General features: G+C 50.0%; 1 protein-coding gene across 5 annotated transcripts in view; it reads left to right on the top strand.

Moving 5' to 3' along the window:
• Positions 1-13,382, top strand: part of CUL2 (cullin 2) — a 91,072-nt gene that overhangs the window by 68,166 nt on the left and 9,524 nt on the right. For all 5 annotated transcript variants that reach the window (XM_062211200.1, XM_062211201.1, XM_062211202.1 and 2 more), the window contains 7 exons: positions 4,311-4,435; positions 6,999-7,106; positions 7,715-7,774; positions 8,219-8,347; positions 8,454-8,540; positions 9,635-9,787; positions 10,015-10,092. In XM_062211200.1, coding sequence (XP_062067184.1) covers positions 4,311-4,435; positions 6,999-7,106; positions 7,715-7,774; positions 8,219-8,347; positions 8,454-8,540; positions 9,635-9,787; positions 10,015-10,092 — 740 coding nt within the window. The remainder of the gene's footprint in view (positions 1-4,310; positions 4,436-6,998; positions 7,107-7,714; positions 7,775-8,218; positions 8,348-8,453; positions 8,541-9,634; positions 9,788-10,014; positions 10,093-13,382) is intronic.

A 13,382-nucleotide genomic window follows, 5' to 3' on the forward strand; every position in this document is an offset into this window, starting at 1 on the left:
AATATTTTAACTCAGTTTTATATCATCTTCTAGCCACCATAGATTCAAAGCATTTGTTAATAATAGATTTTAAAATGTTTGATTTACTTTTTAAATAAATTATTAATAGTGTATTTTGAAAGATTATTCTGAAATATTTTGTTTTCAATATGAATCCTAAAGTCAGAAAAAAAAAAAAAAACGAGGAAAGTGTCTATAATTTTAAATGTCACAAAGACTAATTTCCTTAATATGTTCAGAATTACTTACAAACAGTAGGAGTAAAGGCAAAGTCTGTGAAAAGGAAATAGAAATAGACAATATAAAACAGTATTCAGTCTGACTCAAAATACAGGAAATAGAACATTAAAATACACTGAGAAACTTAGAGTGAACAGTGGGAAAATGCAGTCTCTCAGATAAAGAAAAAATGGTTTGAAGAATTACCAAGCAGCACAGATAAACCTAACAAGACGTGCTTGACCTTTATAGAAAAGTGACTATTGTTAAAAAGCCACATCGACTTATAGATGCAGGGCAATCCAATCAAAACCCTGTGATTTTTCCTTTTAAGATTTTATTTATTTATTTGAGAGTGAGACAGTGGAGGGAGAAACAGAGAGAAAGGTCTCTGTCTGTTGGTTCAGTCCCAAATGGCCGCAATGTCCGGAGCTGTGCCGATCCGAAGCCAGGAGCCAGGTGCTAAACCCCCGTGATTTTTAGCAGCATTGATAAGCCAGGATGGTCTTGAAGAGCATGATGGGAAAACCGCAGTAGTTAAGACAGTGGGGGGTGCGCATTTGGCCCAGGGGCTAAGACACCTGCATCCTGTATTGGAGTGCAGCTTCTGTACCTGGCTCTGGTCCCTGGCTCCAGCTTCCTGCAGTGGGGACAGACGGCCCAAGTGTTTCGGTTCCTGCCATCTGTGTGGGAGACCTGGATGAGGTCCCTGGCTGCCGGCCTGAGTCCTACCTGGGGACCATTGTGGGCATCTGGGGGGTGTGATCCAGTGGATGGGAGCTCTGTCTGTCTGTCTACCTCTCAAATAAGAAATTTTTAAAAGCTAACAGTGAGGTATTGGAGCAGGGCATAGACTAGGGAAACAAAAGTGTGTCTGGAAACAACACACTGGATTCAGAGCTGGGGCGGTGCACTGGGGGTGGGAGGAGCCTTGTTCATGCCGGGTGCCGAGTCAGCTGGGAAAAGAGAAACTTCATTGTGGACTTTTGATGTAAATGCGAAGTAGCACATCCAGGAGGTAATGTAGCAAAATATCTTCATAACCTTGACGTGGGAACAGGTATTTTACATAGCACACAAAAGATACTAACATGAAGGAAAGACTGACCCAGTGGACTACATTAAGATGAAGAACTTTGGACTGTTACGAAGACCACAAAGGGGAGTCACTGGCGCCATGGTTAAGCTGCTGCTTAGGGTGACCGCAGCCGGTGCTGGAGCCGTGGTCAGAGTCCCTGCCGCTCTGCCTCTGGCCTCTGTCTTAGCTCCCTGCCGATGCACACCCTGGGCGGCAGCAGGGGTGGCACAAGTGGTTGAGTTCCTGCCGCCCACATGAGAGACCTGGATGGAGCTCCTGGCTCCAGGCTTTGGCCTGGCCTAGCCCTGGCTGTTGTGGGCGTTTGGGGAGTGAATCATCAGATGAAAGATCTCTCTCTCTCTGTCTCTCTGTCTCTGTCTCTGCCTTTCAACTAAAGTTAAAATAAAGAAAGAACCTGAACATCCCTGGAGTATCAAAAGGCAACCGTAGAATAATATATCTACAGGGCCGGCGCCGTGGCGCAGTAGGTTAATCCGCCGCCTGTGGTACCAGCGTCCCATGGGGCGCCGGTTCTAGTCCCGGCTGCTCCTCTTCCAGTCCAGCTCTCTGCTGTGGCCTGGGAAGGCAGTGGAGGATGGCCCAGGTGCTTGGATCCCTGCACCCAAGTGGGAGACCGGGAGGAGGCTCCTGGCTCCTGGCTTTGGATCGGCACAGCTCCGGACGTTGAGGCCATTTGGGGAGTGAACCAGCGGAGGGAAGACCTTTCTCTCTGTCTCTCCCTCTCACTGTCTATAACTCTACCTCTCAAATAAATAAATAAAATCTTTAAAAAAATAAAAAGTAAACTATAAAAAATATATATTTGCAGAGCCAGTGCTGTGGCGTTGCAGGTAAAGCTGCTGCCTGCAGCTCTGACATCCCATATGGGCGCCAGTTCTAGTCCTGCCTGCTCCACTTCCCATCCAGCTCCCTGCTATGGCCTGGGAAAGCAGAAGAGGATGGCCCAAATCCTTGGGCCCCTGCACCCGCATGGGAAACCTGGAAGAGGCTCCTGGCTTTGGATTGGTGTAGCACTGGCCATTGTGGTCGTCTGGGGAGTGAACCAGTGGATGGCGACCTCTCCTCTGTCTCTGCCTCTGCCTCTCTGTAACTCTGCCTTTCAAAGAAGTAAATAAATCTTTAAAAAAGGAAGAATACATTTGTGGTGACTGGAAAAGGTTTATATCCAAAATCTAAGATGGTCAAGAAACTTAACAGACAACCGCGTAGTAGAGACCAATAACCACAAACCCAGCCTCATGAGACACAAATGAAAATCCTACTAAAATATCAGTCCTTAGATTTTGATTTAAAAATTGGAAGATTGACAGTTGAGTGTGGGAAGTAACAAGAACTTGCGCACTGGGTCAGCGTGAAGTTGCACACGGCCGCTTGGGAAGGCGCAGGGGCCGCTGGAGTGGGAGTGTGTTGGCCGGTGCTCGGCAGTCGTGCCGGCCGTGTGCCCCCAGTGTGTGTGTGCAGGAGTGCCCGCCGCAGCTCCGTCTGCAGCCCCAGCGTGGGTGCAGCGCACTCACACGGTGAAGGGGGAACTCGTTCAGGCTGTACACAGCAGCGTGCCAGACAGGAGGATCGGTGATTCCGCCGTGTGCGCGATTGAGAGCAGGCGGGTCCCAGTGGGCTGCTCCCCACTGCACAGTTGCCTTTGAGTGGGCAAAGAAGCAGGGACTGGGCAGGGGGCGTGAGGGGACTTCAGGCCCTGGGTGATGCCTGTGTCTTGTCCCGGGGGTGCTGATGTGCATGTTGTGTCAGAATCCATAAGATGCACATTCAGTAGTTTTGTGTACTTTTTTTTTCTTAAAAACAAAACAATTATTTATTTGAAAGTCAGAGATCTTTGATCTGCTGCTTTGCTCCTGAAAAGCCCACAACAGCCAGGACTGGGCCAGGCCAAAGCCAGGAGCCAGGAGCTCCATCCAGGTCTCCCACGTGGGTGGCAGGGGCCCAAGTTCTTGAGCCCTCATCCTCTGCTTCCTTCCCAGCTACATCAGCAGGGAGCTGGATTGGAAGTGGAGCAGCCGGGATTCATTAGCACTCAGATAGGGGATGGCAGCATTGTTACTTAACCTGCCGTGCCATGGTACCGCCCCTGCATACTGGTCCTTGTATGTTACCTGCTTCAGTGAAGTTTCATAGAAAGCCCCACACTGAGACAGGGCACGTTGTTGGTGTGGGATCTTCCTGCGGCCGGCCTCTCTGAGCACAAGGTTAAGCTTGGACTAAGCAAACCCACTTTCAGAGATTTTTACTACGAGATTATTAGTCCCAATGTTATGTCTAATTCCACGAGATTGGAACCCACCCAAATTCCCATCCATTCTTTTTTTTTTTTTTTTTTTGGACAGGCAGAGTGGACAGAGAGAGAGAGAGACAGAGAGAAAGGTCTTCCTTTGCCGTTGGTTCATCCTCCAATGGCCGCCACGGCTGGTGTGCTGCAGCTGGCACATCGCGCTGATCTGAAGCCAGGAGCCAGGTGCTTTTCCTGGTCTCGAATGGGGTGCAGGGCCCAAGCACTTGGGCCATCCTCCACCGCCTTCCCGGTCCACAGCAGAGAGCTGGCCTGGAAGAGGGGCAACCTGGACAGAATCCGGTGCCCCGACCGGGACTAGAACCTGGTGTGCCGGCGCCGCAGGCGGAGATTAGCCTAGTGAGCCGCGGCGCCGGCCCCCATCCATTCATAAGTGCTCATAATATATCCTGTAATGAAGTTGTCAGATCTGAAAATCCTCTCAGTTCAAATGTGTTCTGTGCGTAACAGGTGAAATGCGCCCCGCTGTTCGGGGCAGGGTGTGTGCATGTGCTTGTATGTGCATTGCGCCCCCTTAGGAAGACATTGCGCTGCATGCTGCTGTCCAGGGTTGGAGCTGGGAGAGGGGCTTTGTGTGTGTGTGTGGTGGGGGTGGGCCTGCACACTCTCAGCCCTGTGTGCGGCACCGTGTGTACCACGTATAACCTGACAAAGTGAATCTGTTTGGGAATTTCCGTCTCCCCTCAGACATGGCAAACATGTACGTCTTACTCCGAGCTGTGTCCACGGGTTTACCTCATATGATCCAAGAGCTGCAAAACCACATCCATGACGAGGGCCTTAGAGCAACCAGCAACCTCACTCAGGAAAACGTGAGTCGGGGACAGGGGGCGGAGCACTCTCCCAGTCACATCTGTCGCGCGGTTTCTGTTGACTCTGCCATCGTGGGAGAGGAAAAGAAGTCCTCCCAGGCCCACAGGTGGGGCGTTCATGCAGATGTCTTCATGCTGGACTCCGCTGGGCTCGTTTGGAATTGCTGGATCACTGGAAAGCTGCTGAGCGCGCTGGCCGTGCTCGGCTGTGCTGCAGCAGCCGCTCGGCACTCGCTCCCTCCCCGCAGGGACGCCGTGTGCCTTTGGACCGGCTCCGCTGGTGGAGATGGCAGGGCGTTGGTCGTGGGGCAGGCGCATGGCTGCCAGGTTCCTTCCTCTGCGCATTCTCTGTATTGTCCGGGAGGCAGATTTGGACTACACAGCCTTCCCCACGTCTGCTTGCTGCCCGGCCCGGAGTACCCACGGTGTACTCGGTCCTGACGCCGTCTTCCGCAGGGCTCCTTCCAACCTGAGTCCTGACAGCAGACTGCCCTGTGCTGTCAAGGTTAGAACACCCTCCTTGTCAGCTCTGGTGGTGGTCGATGACCACAGTACACAGGACCTGAGACACTGCTCCCTCCCTGTCGAGGCAGGACGCCTTGTTCTTGTGTGCACCGGTGATGTCTCTGAGGCGGAGCGGCCTGCTCTCCACGTGTGCACCAGTGAGGTCTCTGAGGCAGAGCAGCCTGCTGCTGTGTGTGTACCCGTGTGGTGTCTAAGACGGAGTGGCCTGCTGCCTGTGTGTGTACCAGTGTGGTCTCCCCATGTGTGCACCAGTGTGGTCTCTCCCCATGTGTGCACCAGTGTGGTCTCTCCCATGTGTGCACCAGTGTGGTCTCTCCCCATGTGTACACCAGTGTGGTCTTTCCCTTGTGTACAACAGTGTGGTCTCTCCCCATGTGTGTACCAGTGGTCTCTCCCATGTGTGTACCAGTGTGGTCTCTCCCATGTGTGCACCAGTGTGGTCTCTCCCCATGTGTATACCAGTGTGGTCTCTCCCCATGTGTACACCAGTGTGGTCTCTCCCATGTGTACACCAGTGTGGTCTCTCCCATGTGTACACCAGTGTGGTCTCTCCCATGTGTATACCAGTGTGGTCTCCCCATGTGTACACCAGTGTGGTCTCTCCCCATGTGTATACCAGTGTGGTCTCTCCCGTGTGTACAACAGTGTGGTCTCCCCATGTGTACACCAGTGTGGTCTCTCCCCATGTGTGTACCAGTGTGGTCTCTCCCCATGTATGTACCAGTGTGGTCTCTCCCATGTGTGCACCAGTGTGGTCTCCCCATGTGTACACCAGTGTGGTCTCTCCCCATGTATGAACCAGTGTGGTCTCTCCCCATGTGTGTACCAGTGTGGCCTCTCCCTACGTGTGTACCAGTGTGGTCTCTCCCCATGTGTGTGCCAGTGTGGTTTCTCTCATGTGTACACCAGTGTGGTCTCCCCATGTGTACACCAGTGTGGTTTCCCCATGCATGTACCAGTGTGGTCTCTCCCTACGTGTGTACCAGTGTGGTCTCTCCCCATGTGTGTACCAGTGTGGTTTCTCCCATGTGTACACCAGTGTGGTCTCCCCATTGTGTGCCAGTGTGGTCTCTCCCCATGTATGTACCAGTGTGGTCTCTCCCATGTGTACACCAGTGTGGTCTCTCCCCATGTGTGTACCAGTGTGGTTTCTCCCATGTGTACACCAGTGTGGTCTCCCCATGTGTGTACCAGTGTGGCCTCTCCCCATGTGTGTACCAATGTGGTTTCTCCCATGTGTACACCAGTGTGGTCTCCCCATGTGTACACCAGTGTGGTCTCACCCATGTGTGTGCCAGTGTGGTCTCTGACCGTGTCGTGCCAGTGTGGTCTGGGCTGACACCGTTGCCCAGTAGCACTGAGTTGACTGGTGCTGGTTGCATTCGAGGTCCGGGTGTCTGTGGCCACTGATAGCCTCCTGCCACAGGAATGCACGCATTTCCGTTACTGTAGAGCTGTTTGTTTATGCTGTTTGGGTTCATTGTTACTCTGTAGTTTTTATAAGCTTATTAGCTTACAGACCAAGTGTAACTGCTCAAGGTGTTGGATGCTTTTGCGTGTAGAAGCAGAGTTCGGTGTCCAGGCTGGGAGATGGAACTACAGGAGAAGGCGCTTGTGTTGGACCCCAGTGCGTTCCGCTGGCTTACGTCTCAGGCCTCTGCACCCAGCAGGACTGCTCACGTTTGCACCATGGTGTCTCGCCTCTGAGCTGTGCAGCTGCACGGTGCACGCCCAGGGCTCTGGACTCTGTTGGCCGCGGGTGACGTTGCAGGCAGCTCGTGTATTATACAGCCCGGGTGGCAGTGGTAGGCCTGCCGGCTCAGGTGGTGTCCTGTTTCCCTGTGGCAGCATATTCCTTAGGAGAGAGCGCTTCTGGCGGGGCCTCTGGCAGATCCCACACTGCCTGGTGTGGAGTACGAGCTCATTTCAATGGCCAAGTTCTAGATTTCTCAGAGAGTGAGAAGTGTCTTTAATAAGCCTGATTTTATTCTTGAACTTCTTAAAATGGGTTTTTGTACTTTGTATCTCAAATGTTTAGATGCCAACGCTGTTTGTGGAGTCAGTTCTGGAAGTGCATGGTAACTTTGTTCAGCTCATCAACACGGTTTTGAACGGTGACCAGCACTTTATGAGTGCGTTGGACAAGGTAATTTAATGCACATAAACTGTATATTGTAACATACTCTGTGTCGTTCTTTAAGCAATTCCAGGGTTGGGCTTAGGAGATTTCTGATGCAGACATGGAGGTTAACCTTAAGTAACTAATTTAATATGACAATCAAAATAGAACTACCATTAACTTTTAAATTATTAATCGAATGTTTACATTAAATGTGGAATTTCTTATGCTATAATAGAGGAATTGTTAGTGAACTAGTAACTTCTGAAAATACATAATTATAGTATTTTCTATTTTCCTTCAAATATAACAGACTGTATTGAATAATGTTTGAAAGAAGTAACTATATTTTACAAACTTGAATTTTGATATCCTGTGGAGGAAATTGCCTACAGAATTGTAAGCTTAGAAAAGTAATGTTTATCTGTGTCCGCATCTCCCTGCTGAGTTATGGAGAATCTCTCGTAACGGGAAGCGGGCAGATACTTGTTCTGAAACTGGGGACGCAGGGGAAGCGTGTCCTCTGGCTTAGCGCTAGCGGAGTGCTGTGCGTGTTGGGTGCTGGTTCCCAGCTCGGCCCGAGCAGCTGGGTGTGGCCCGGTGCTGTGGCTGACACCTGCCCTGTCTCTGTCTAGGCCCTCACGTCGGTGGTCAACTACAGAGAACCCAAGTCTGTTTGCAGAGCTCCGGAGCTGGTAAGTGTGACTGCTGGAACGCAAGCCGGTGAGAAATGCAGAGGAGAATGTCAGTTCACTTGCAGAAACTCGCTGAAGAGCCGCCGGCCGCACCTGTACCTGGGTACTTGTGTAGGGCACGCGGGGGCCGTGTACCCGTTCTTAGGAAGTGACCAGGAGAGAACGTAGCTCCATTTGACAAGATTGGGGATTTCGAGTGTGTCTGCTTAGAAATAATCTGCATTAGTTCTGGGGAGATTTTGTTATAAGTCAGAATTTTGGTAACGTTTGAAAGAAACTCGCTTTTCAAGGTTTTTGCAAGTTGTGGTTTTTAGAACCTAAGCCTGTGGACGTGAGAGCCCCGCCCAGCGCCCGCGGCTTGCCTGTTGCCACCCTGCCCTCTGCCCTGCAGGCGTGCCGTGTGCCGAGGGCCCGTCGTGAGAGGGCTGTCTCTTTCTCTTTGAGCTTGCTAAGTACTGTGACAGTTTACTGAAGAAGTCAGCAAAGGGGATGACCGAGAGCGAAGTAGAAGACAGACTCACCAGCTTCATCACTGCTTTCAAATACATCGACGACAAGGACGTTTTCCAGAAGGTAAACTGCGAGCACAAGTTCGGACGTGAAGGATTCACCTCGATGTATGTTTGACCATGAAATCATTAGAAAGGAAGTAATCTGTTCACATATTTTCTAAATGTAGTTCTACGCAAGAATGCTGGCCAAACGTTTAATTCATGGGTTATCTATGTCTATGGATTCTGAAGAAGCCATGATCAATAAACTAAAGGTACGTAAGCCTTTGATCTAGGAATCACCCCACCAGCTCAGGAGGCTGCCCATTGCAGCACTGTATGTAACAACAGGGAAGAACTCACCAGTGCAGACTGGTTTCATGTGTGAGGGTATATCCATACAACGGATATGTAAATGCTGTATTTTTTTTAAGAGAGTGGAAGTTAAAAAAATTTTTTTAAATTTTTATTTATTTGAGGGGCCAACATTGTGGTATTGTGGGTAAAGCCACCACCTGCAGTGCCAGCATCCCATATGGGCGCCGGTTCGAGGCCTGGCTGCTCCACTTCTGATCCAGCTCTCTGCTGTGGCCTGGGAAAGCAGTAGAAGATGGCCCAAGTCCTCGGGCCCCTATACCACATGGGAGACCCGGAAGAAGCTCCTGGCTTCAGATTGGCCCAGCTCCAGCTGTTGCGACCATTTGGGGAGTGAACTAGCAGATAGAAGACCTCTCTGTCTCTCTCTGCCTCTGCAGAAATTTTTAAATAAAGCTTTAAAAAAATTTTTTTTATGTATTTGAGAAGCAGGGAGAGACATAGCGTTCCCACCTGCTGGTTCCTGCCCCAGGTGCTTGCAACAGCCAGGGCTGCTGGAGGCTAATGTCAGTCCCGGTCGCCCGTGGGAGTGGCAGGGCCCTACCTGCCTCCCAGGGTGCTCACTGTCAGGAAGCTAGAGTCTGGAGTGGAGCGCTGCCACCTGGGAGACACACGCCCCCCCCCCCCCCCGCCTTTGTAAATGATTCACTATAATCCTCCTTACATACGCAGTACCAGGGATAAATCCTAGAAGCCACCTTACATGCGTTATTTTGCAGTGTTGAAATTGGGATATATGAATTTATTAAAAGGGGTTTTGTTTTAAAGGGTAATTTGTGCTTCATAAACATCTATTTGCAGTCACTTATTTACTCTCCCTTTGCGAAGAGTGAAAGCTTGCCAGGTTTCAGTGGCTGCTTGGGTCGCGAGGGTGGAGGCCCTGAGTGTGGTGACGCTGGGACCTTTGAAACAGCAGTCGCAGCTCATCCTAGTGCGTCAGTGGACGTGGCTCACTACTGTTTTTAATCACGTTTTAAAACCGTCTCTCTTACAGCAAGCCTGTGGGTATGAGTTCACCAGCAAGCTCCATCGGATGTACACGGACATGAGTGTCAGTGCTGACCTCAACAATAAGTTCAACAATTTCATCAAAAACCAAGACACCGTGATAGATTTGGGCATTAGCTTTCAGATCTACGTCCTGCAGGTACGAGGGTGTGCTGGCTCGTCGGCCTCTTAACCGGCGGTGGCTTCTGCAGGTACATGCCACACTGATCGGGAAGGAAGGGTGCCACATGGGAATGCTGATGGGTTTTGTGACATTTTTAGGAAGAGGAAATGATGTGTAAACCATTGCTCACATCATTCTACAAATATTTACCTTGGGGTCATGGCTGGTCCACTGAACTCTGTCATTCTGTGCTGCTCTCCCAGGCTGGCGCATGGCCGCTGACTCAGGCTCCGTCCTCCACGTTCGCGATTCCCCAGGAGCTGGAGAAGAGCGTCCAGATGGTGAGTTGGGGGTGCCCACCACTGCCTGCACGCACGGCACCGCGGCGGCCTCCCTGCTGGCGGCCCCTGTGCACCCAGCCACGTTCCCAGAGCGTCGTGACCCTGCCCTTTGGAGGATTAAATCATTGCAGCTCCCAGTCTGGAAGCCAGAGTGCTGGGCTGCCGTCCGGCTCTCCATCAGAGCCTGCCTTACTGTGGGCAAATTGTTTACTCTGGAGCCTTTTGAGTCACAGAAATCGTGGTATTAGAAGAAAGCTTAGAGCCCAGTCTTTTAAAAAAAATCATATTCGTTATCCTTTGAAGTTTGAGCCATCTTGATCCCTATTTAACCCCTGTGAAATTTTTATTTATTTTTTAAGATTTATTTATTTGAAAGGCAGAGTTATAGGGAAGGATGGGGGAAGAAACCATCCATCCACTGGTTCACTCCCCTAGTAGCCACAATGGCTGGGACTGGGCCAGCCCAAAACCAGGAGCTGCTTCTGGGTCTCCCATACAGGTGCGGGGGCCCCAGCACTTGGGCCGTCTTCCACCGCTTTCCCAGGTGCATTAGCAGGGAGTTGACTCGGAATTGGAGCAGCGGGGACGCAGACTGGCACCCATAAGGGATGCTGGCACTGCAGGCAGCAGCTTTACCCACTACACCATAGCACCGGCCCCGTAGTTTTATTCCTATGCCTTAATTTAGGTCAGTGTATGTGAAATAGCATAGAAAAAGATGGAATGAAGCTGAGAAGCTCAGACGTGAACTACTTTAATGTGTAACTGCACAGAAACCCTAGAAGGGTTTGCCAAAATCCTTGTAGAGACTGGAGATGTATCTTTTAAAAACTCCTTTATTAAGACAGAATTCATGTAGCATGTAATTCACCTGTTCAAAGAATATGATTTCATTGGGTGTTAGTGTGGGTTGAGTATCCTTTTTGAAATGCTTGGGACCAGAAATGTTTCAGACTTGCCTTTTTTTTTTGATTGTGGAATATTTGCACATGTGTAATGAGACATCTTGTGGATGGGCCCCAAGTCTAAATCGGAGGTTCACTGTTTCGTGTGCACCGTGACCTCATGGCCTGGAGATAATTCCGTGTGGCACTTTTAGTGTATCTGCTTGTTAGCTTAAGTTCAGATGTGGGATTTCCCCTTGTGGAATTACATGGGTGCTAAAACAGTTTTGGGTTTTGCAGCATTTTAATTTCAGGTTTTTGGATTAGGAACACTTAACCAGTACTGCGTTCATAGAATTGGAAGGCTGTCACAGTGGTTAATTTTAGATTTTCACTGCCCCAGAATTGCCCTGCAAGAAACCTCTACCCCTCAGCAAGCCCCCTCGCCTCCCCCCACTCCTTGCCCTTCTTGGCGTCTCACAGGCGTGCCCGCGGGACACTCCAACGTGTTGTCAGTGGCCGCTCCTTAGTGTGGATGTGCCACGCTCTGTCCACGCAGCATGGGGTGGGCATCTGTGCCGTGTCCACTCTGGGGTACATGGCTAATGCTGCTGTCAGCGTTCACGTATCCATTTCTCACGAAGCTGACCCTATTGGTCCTCCACACACCCATTGAGGTTGCTTCTTCATGATGGGGTGGAAGCTGGAGCGGCAGTTCTTCTTGAGAAAGCCTGAGTATCCTTAGTACTTAGTAGTCCCTCGTTTGGGAGGGGACTTGGCGTGTACACCAGAGCTACACGTGTACTCGTGGCTTGTACACCAGAGCTACACGTGTACTCGTGGCGTGTACACCAGAGCTACACGTGTACTCGTGGCGTGTACACCAGAGCTACACGTGTACTCGTGGCTTGTACACCAGAGCTACACGTGTACTCGTGGCGTGTACACCAGAGCTACACGTGTACTCGTGGCTTGTACACCAGAGCTACACGTGTACTCGTGGCATGTAAAATAAAAGTGTGACTTGTTTCACCGCTCCTGTGCAGTTTCCTGGAGATGTTGGCAGTGGCTAGTTTATACCATTTTTTTTTTTAAAGATTTATTTTATTTATTTGAAAGGCAAAGTTACAGAGAGAAGTAAAGAGAAAGATCTTCCAATGGCCAGAGCTGTGTCAGAATATGGCTCCCGATGTGAGCGAGGGGCTGGAGGTGGGATTGCCAGGGAAAGCATTCGATACTGGTCGTTAGATATCTGCTATTTGTCACCAGCAAGAGAAAGGAAGTGGACCTCTGTGTGGGCAGTCTGAACACTTGTCCAGCTAGGGGAGGCAGTGGGGCAGCAGAGATGAGGTCCCTCCCTCCCTGCTTGAACCAGTGCTCTCCAGGGACAGCTCTCAGCCCCTGGAACTTGGTTTGTTAGTACATGACCTGCACCCCAGTGGAGCGGTGGGAGGTGGGAGGTGGGAGGTGGGTTTCTCACTGTAGACCAGGAATACTGTTCTTCCATCTGTGTTTTCTCTAACTACCAGTAGAGGGAGTTTGTCCTTAAGATTTCCCTAGTAAATCCAGGTTTTCAATTACACAGGATTGAAACCTGTTTGTGTACTTAATAGTAATCTTTCTAACATGTATCACCTTGTCTTCGTGATCTTAAATAGAGCTGTTTACCAAAGATCACTTCCATTCTACATAGAAGTATCTTAAAACTAAGGAAAAAAGCTATAATTAAAAGTATTCTATTTCACACTTAAACCCAGTGAATCATAATTGTTATTTTTTTTGTACTCAATGCACAAACATGAATAATGTTAAGGAAATATATGAAGTAGTTATTAAAGCAGTTCTGTTAGAGGTGAGTAAAACTCACTGAACATGAAATGTCAGTTTTTAAGGTGCTTTCAGACCTAATTAATGCCTTCACTTGATATTTGAAAAATGCTGTCTTCTAGCTTGTTTGCTTTATTATTGTTATTTTAAATATTTATTTGAAAGGTAGAACTAGAGGGAAAGAGAGAGTGAGAGTGAACTTCCATCTGCTGGTTTACTCCCCAAATTGCTGCATTCGCTGGGGCTGGGCCAGGCCGAAGCCAGGAGCCCGGAACCTCATCCAGATCTCGCATATGAGTGGCAGGGGCCCAAGGACTTGGGCCATGTTTTGCCGCCTTCCCAAGTGCATTAGCGGGGAAGGGAGCCGGATTAGAAGTGAGCAGCTGGGACTTGAACAGTCGCTCATCTGGGATGCTGGCATTGCAGGCAGTGGCTTAACATTCTATGCCACAACTCCAGCCCCAAGCCTGTTTGCTTTACCAAAGAAAGCTCACTCGATGTCCATTCCTTTCAGTTGTTAGAGAGACGCTCACCGACTCGTCCGCTCCTCAGGTGCCCACAGTGGCTGGGACTGGACCA

The sequence above is a fragment of the Lepus europaeus genome, chromosome 14 (assembly GCF_033115175.1).
Source record: "Lepus europaeus isolate LE1 chromosome 14, mLepTim1.pri, whole genome shotgun sequence".
Taxonomy (NCBI): domain Eukaryota; kingdom Metazoa; phylum Chordata; class Mammalia; order Lagomorpha; family Leporidae; genus Lepus; species Lepus europaeus.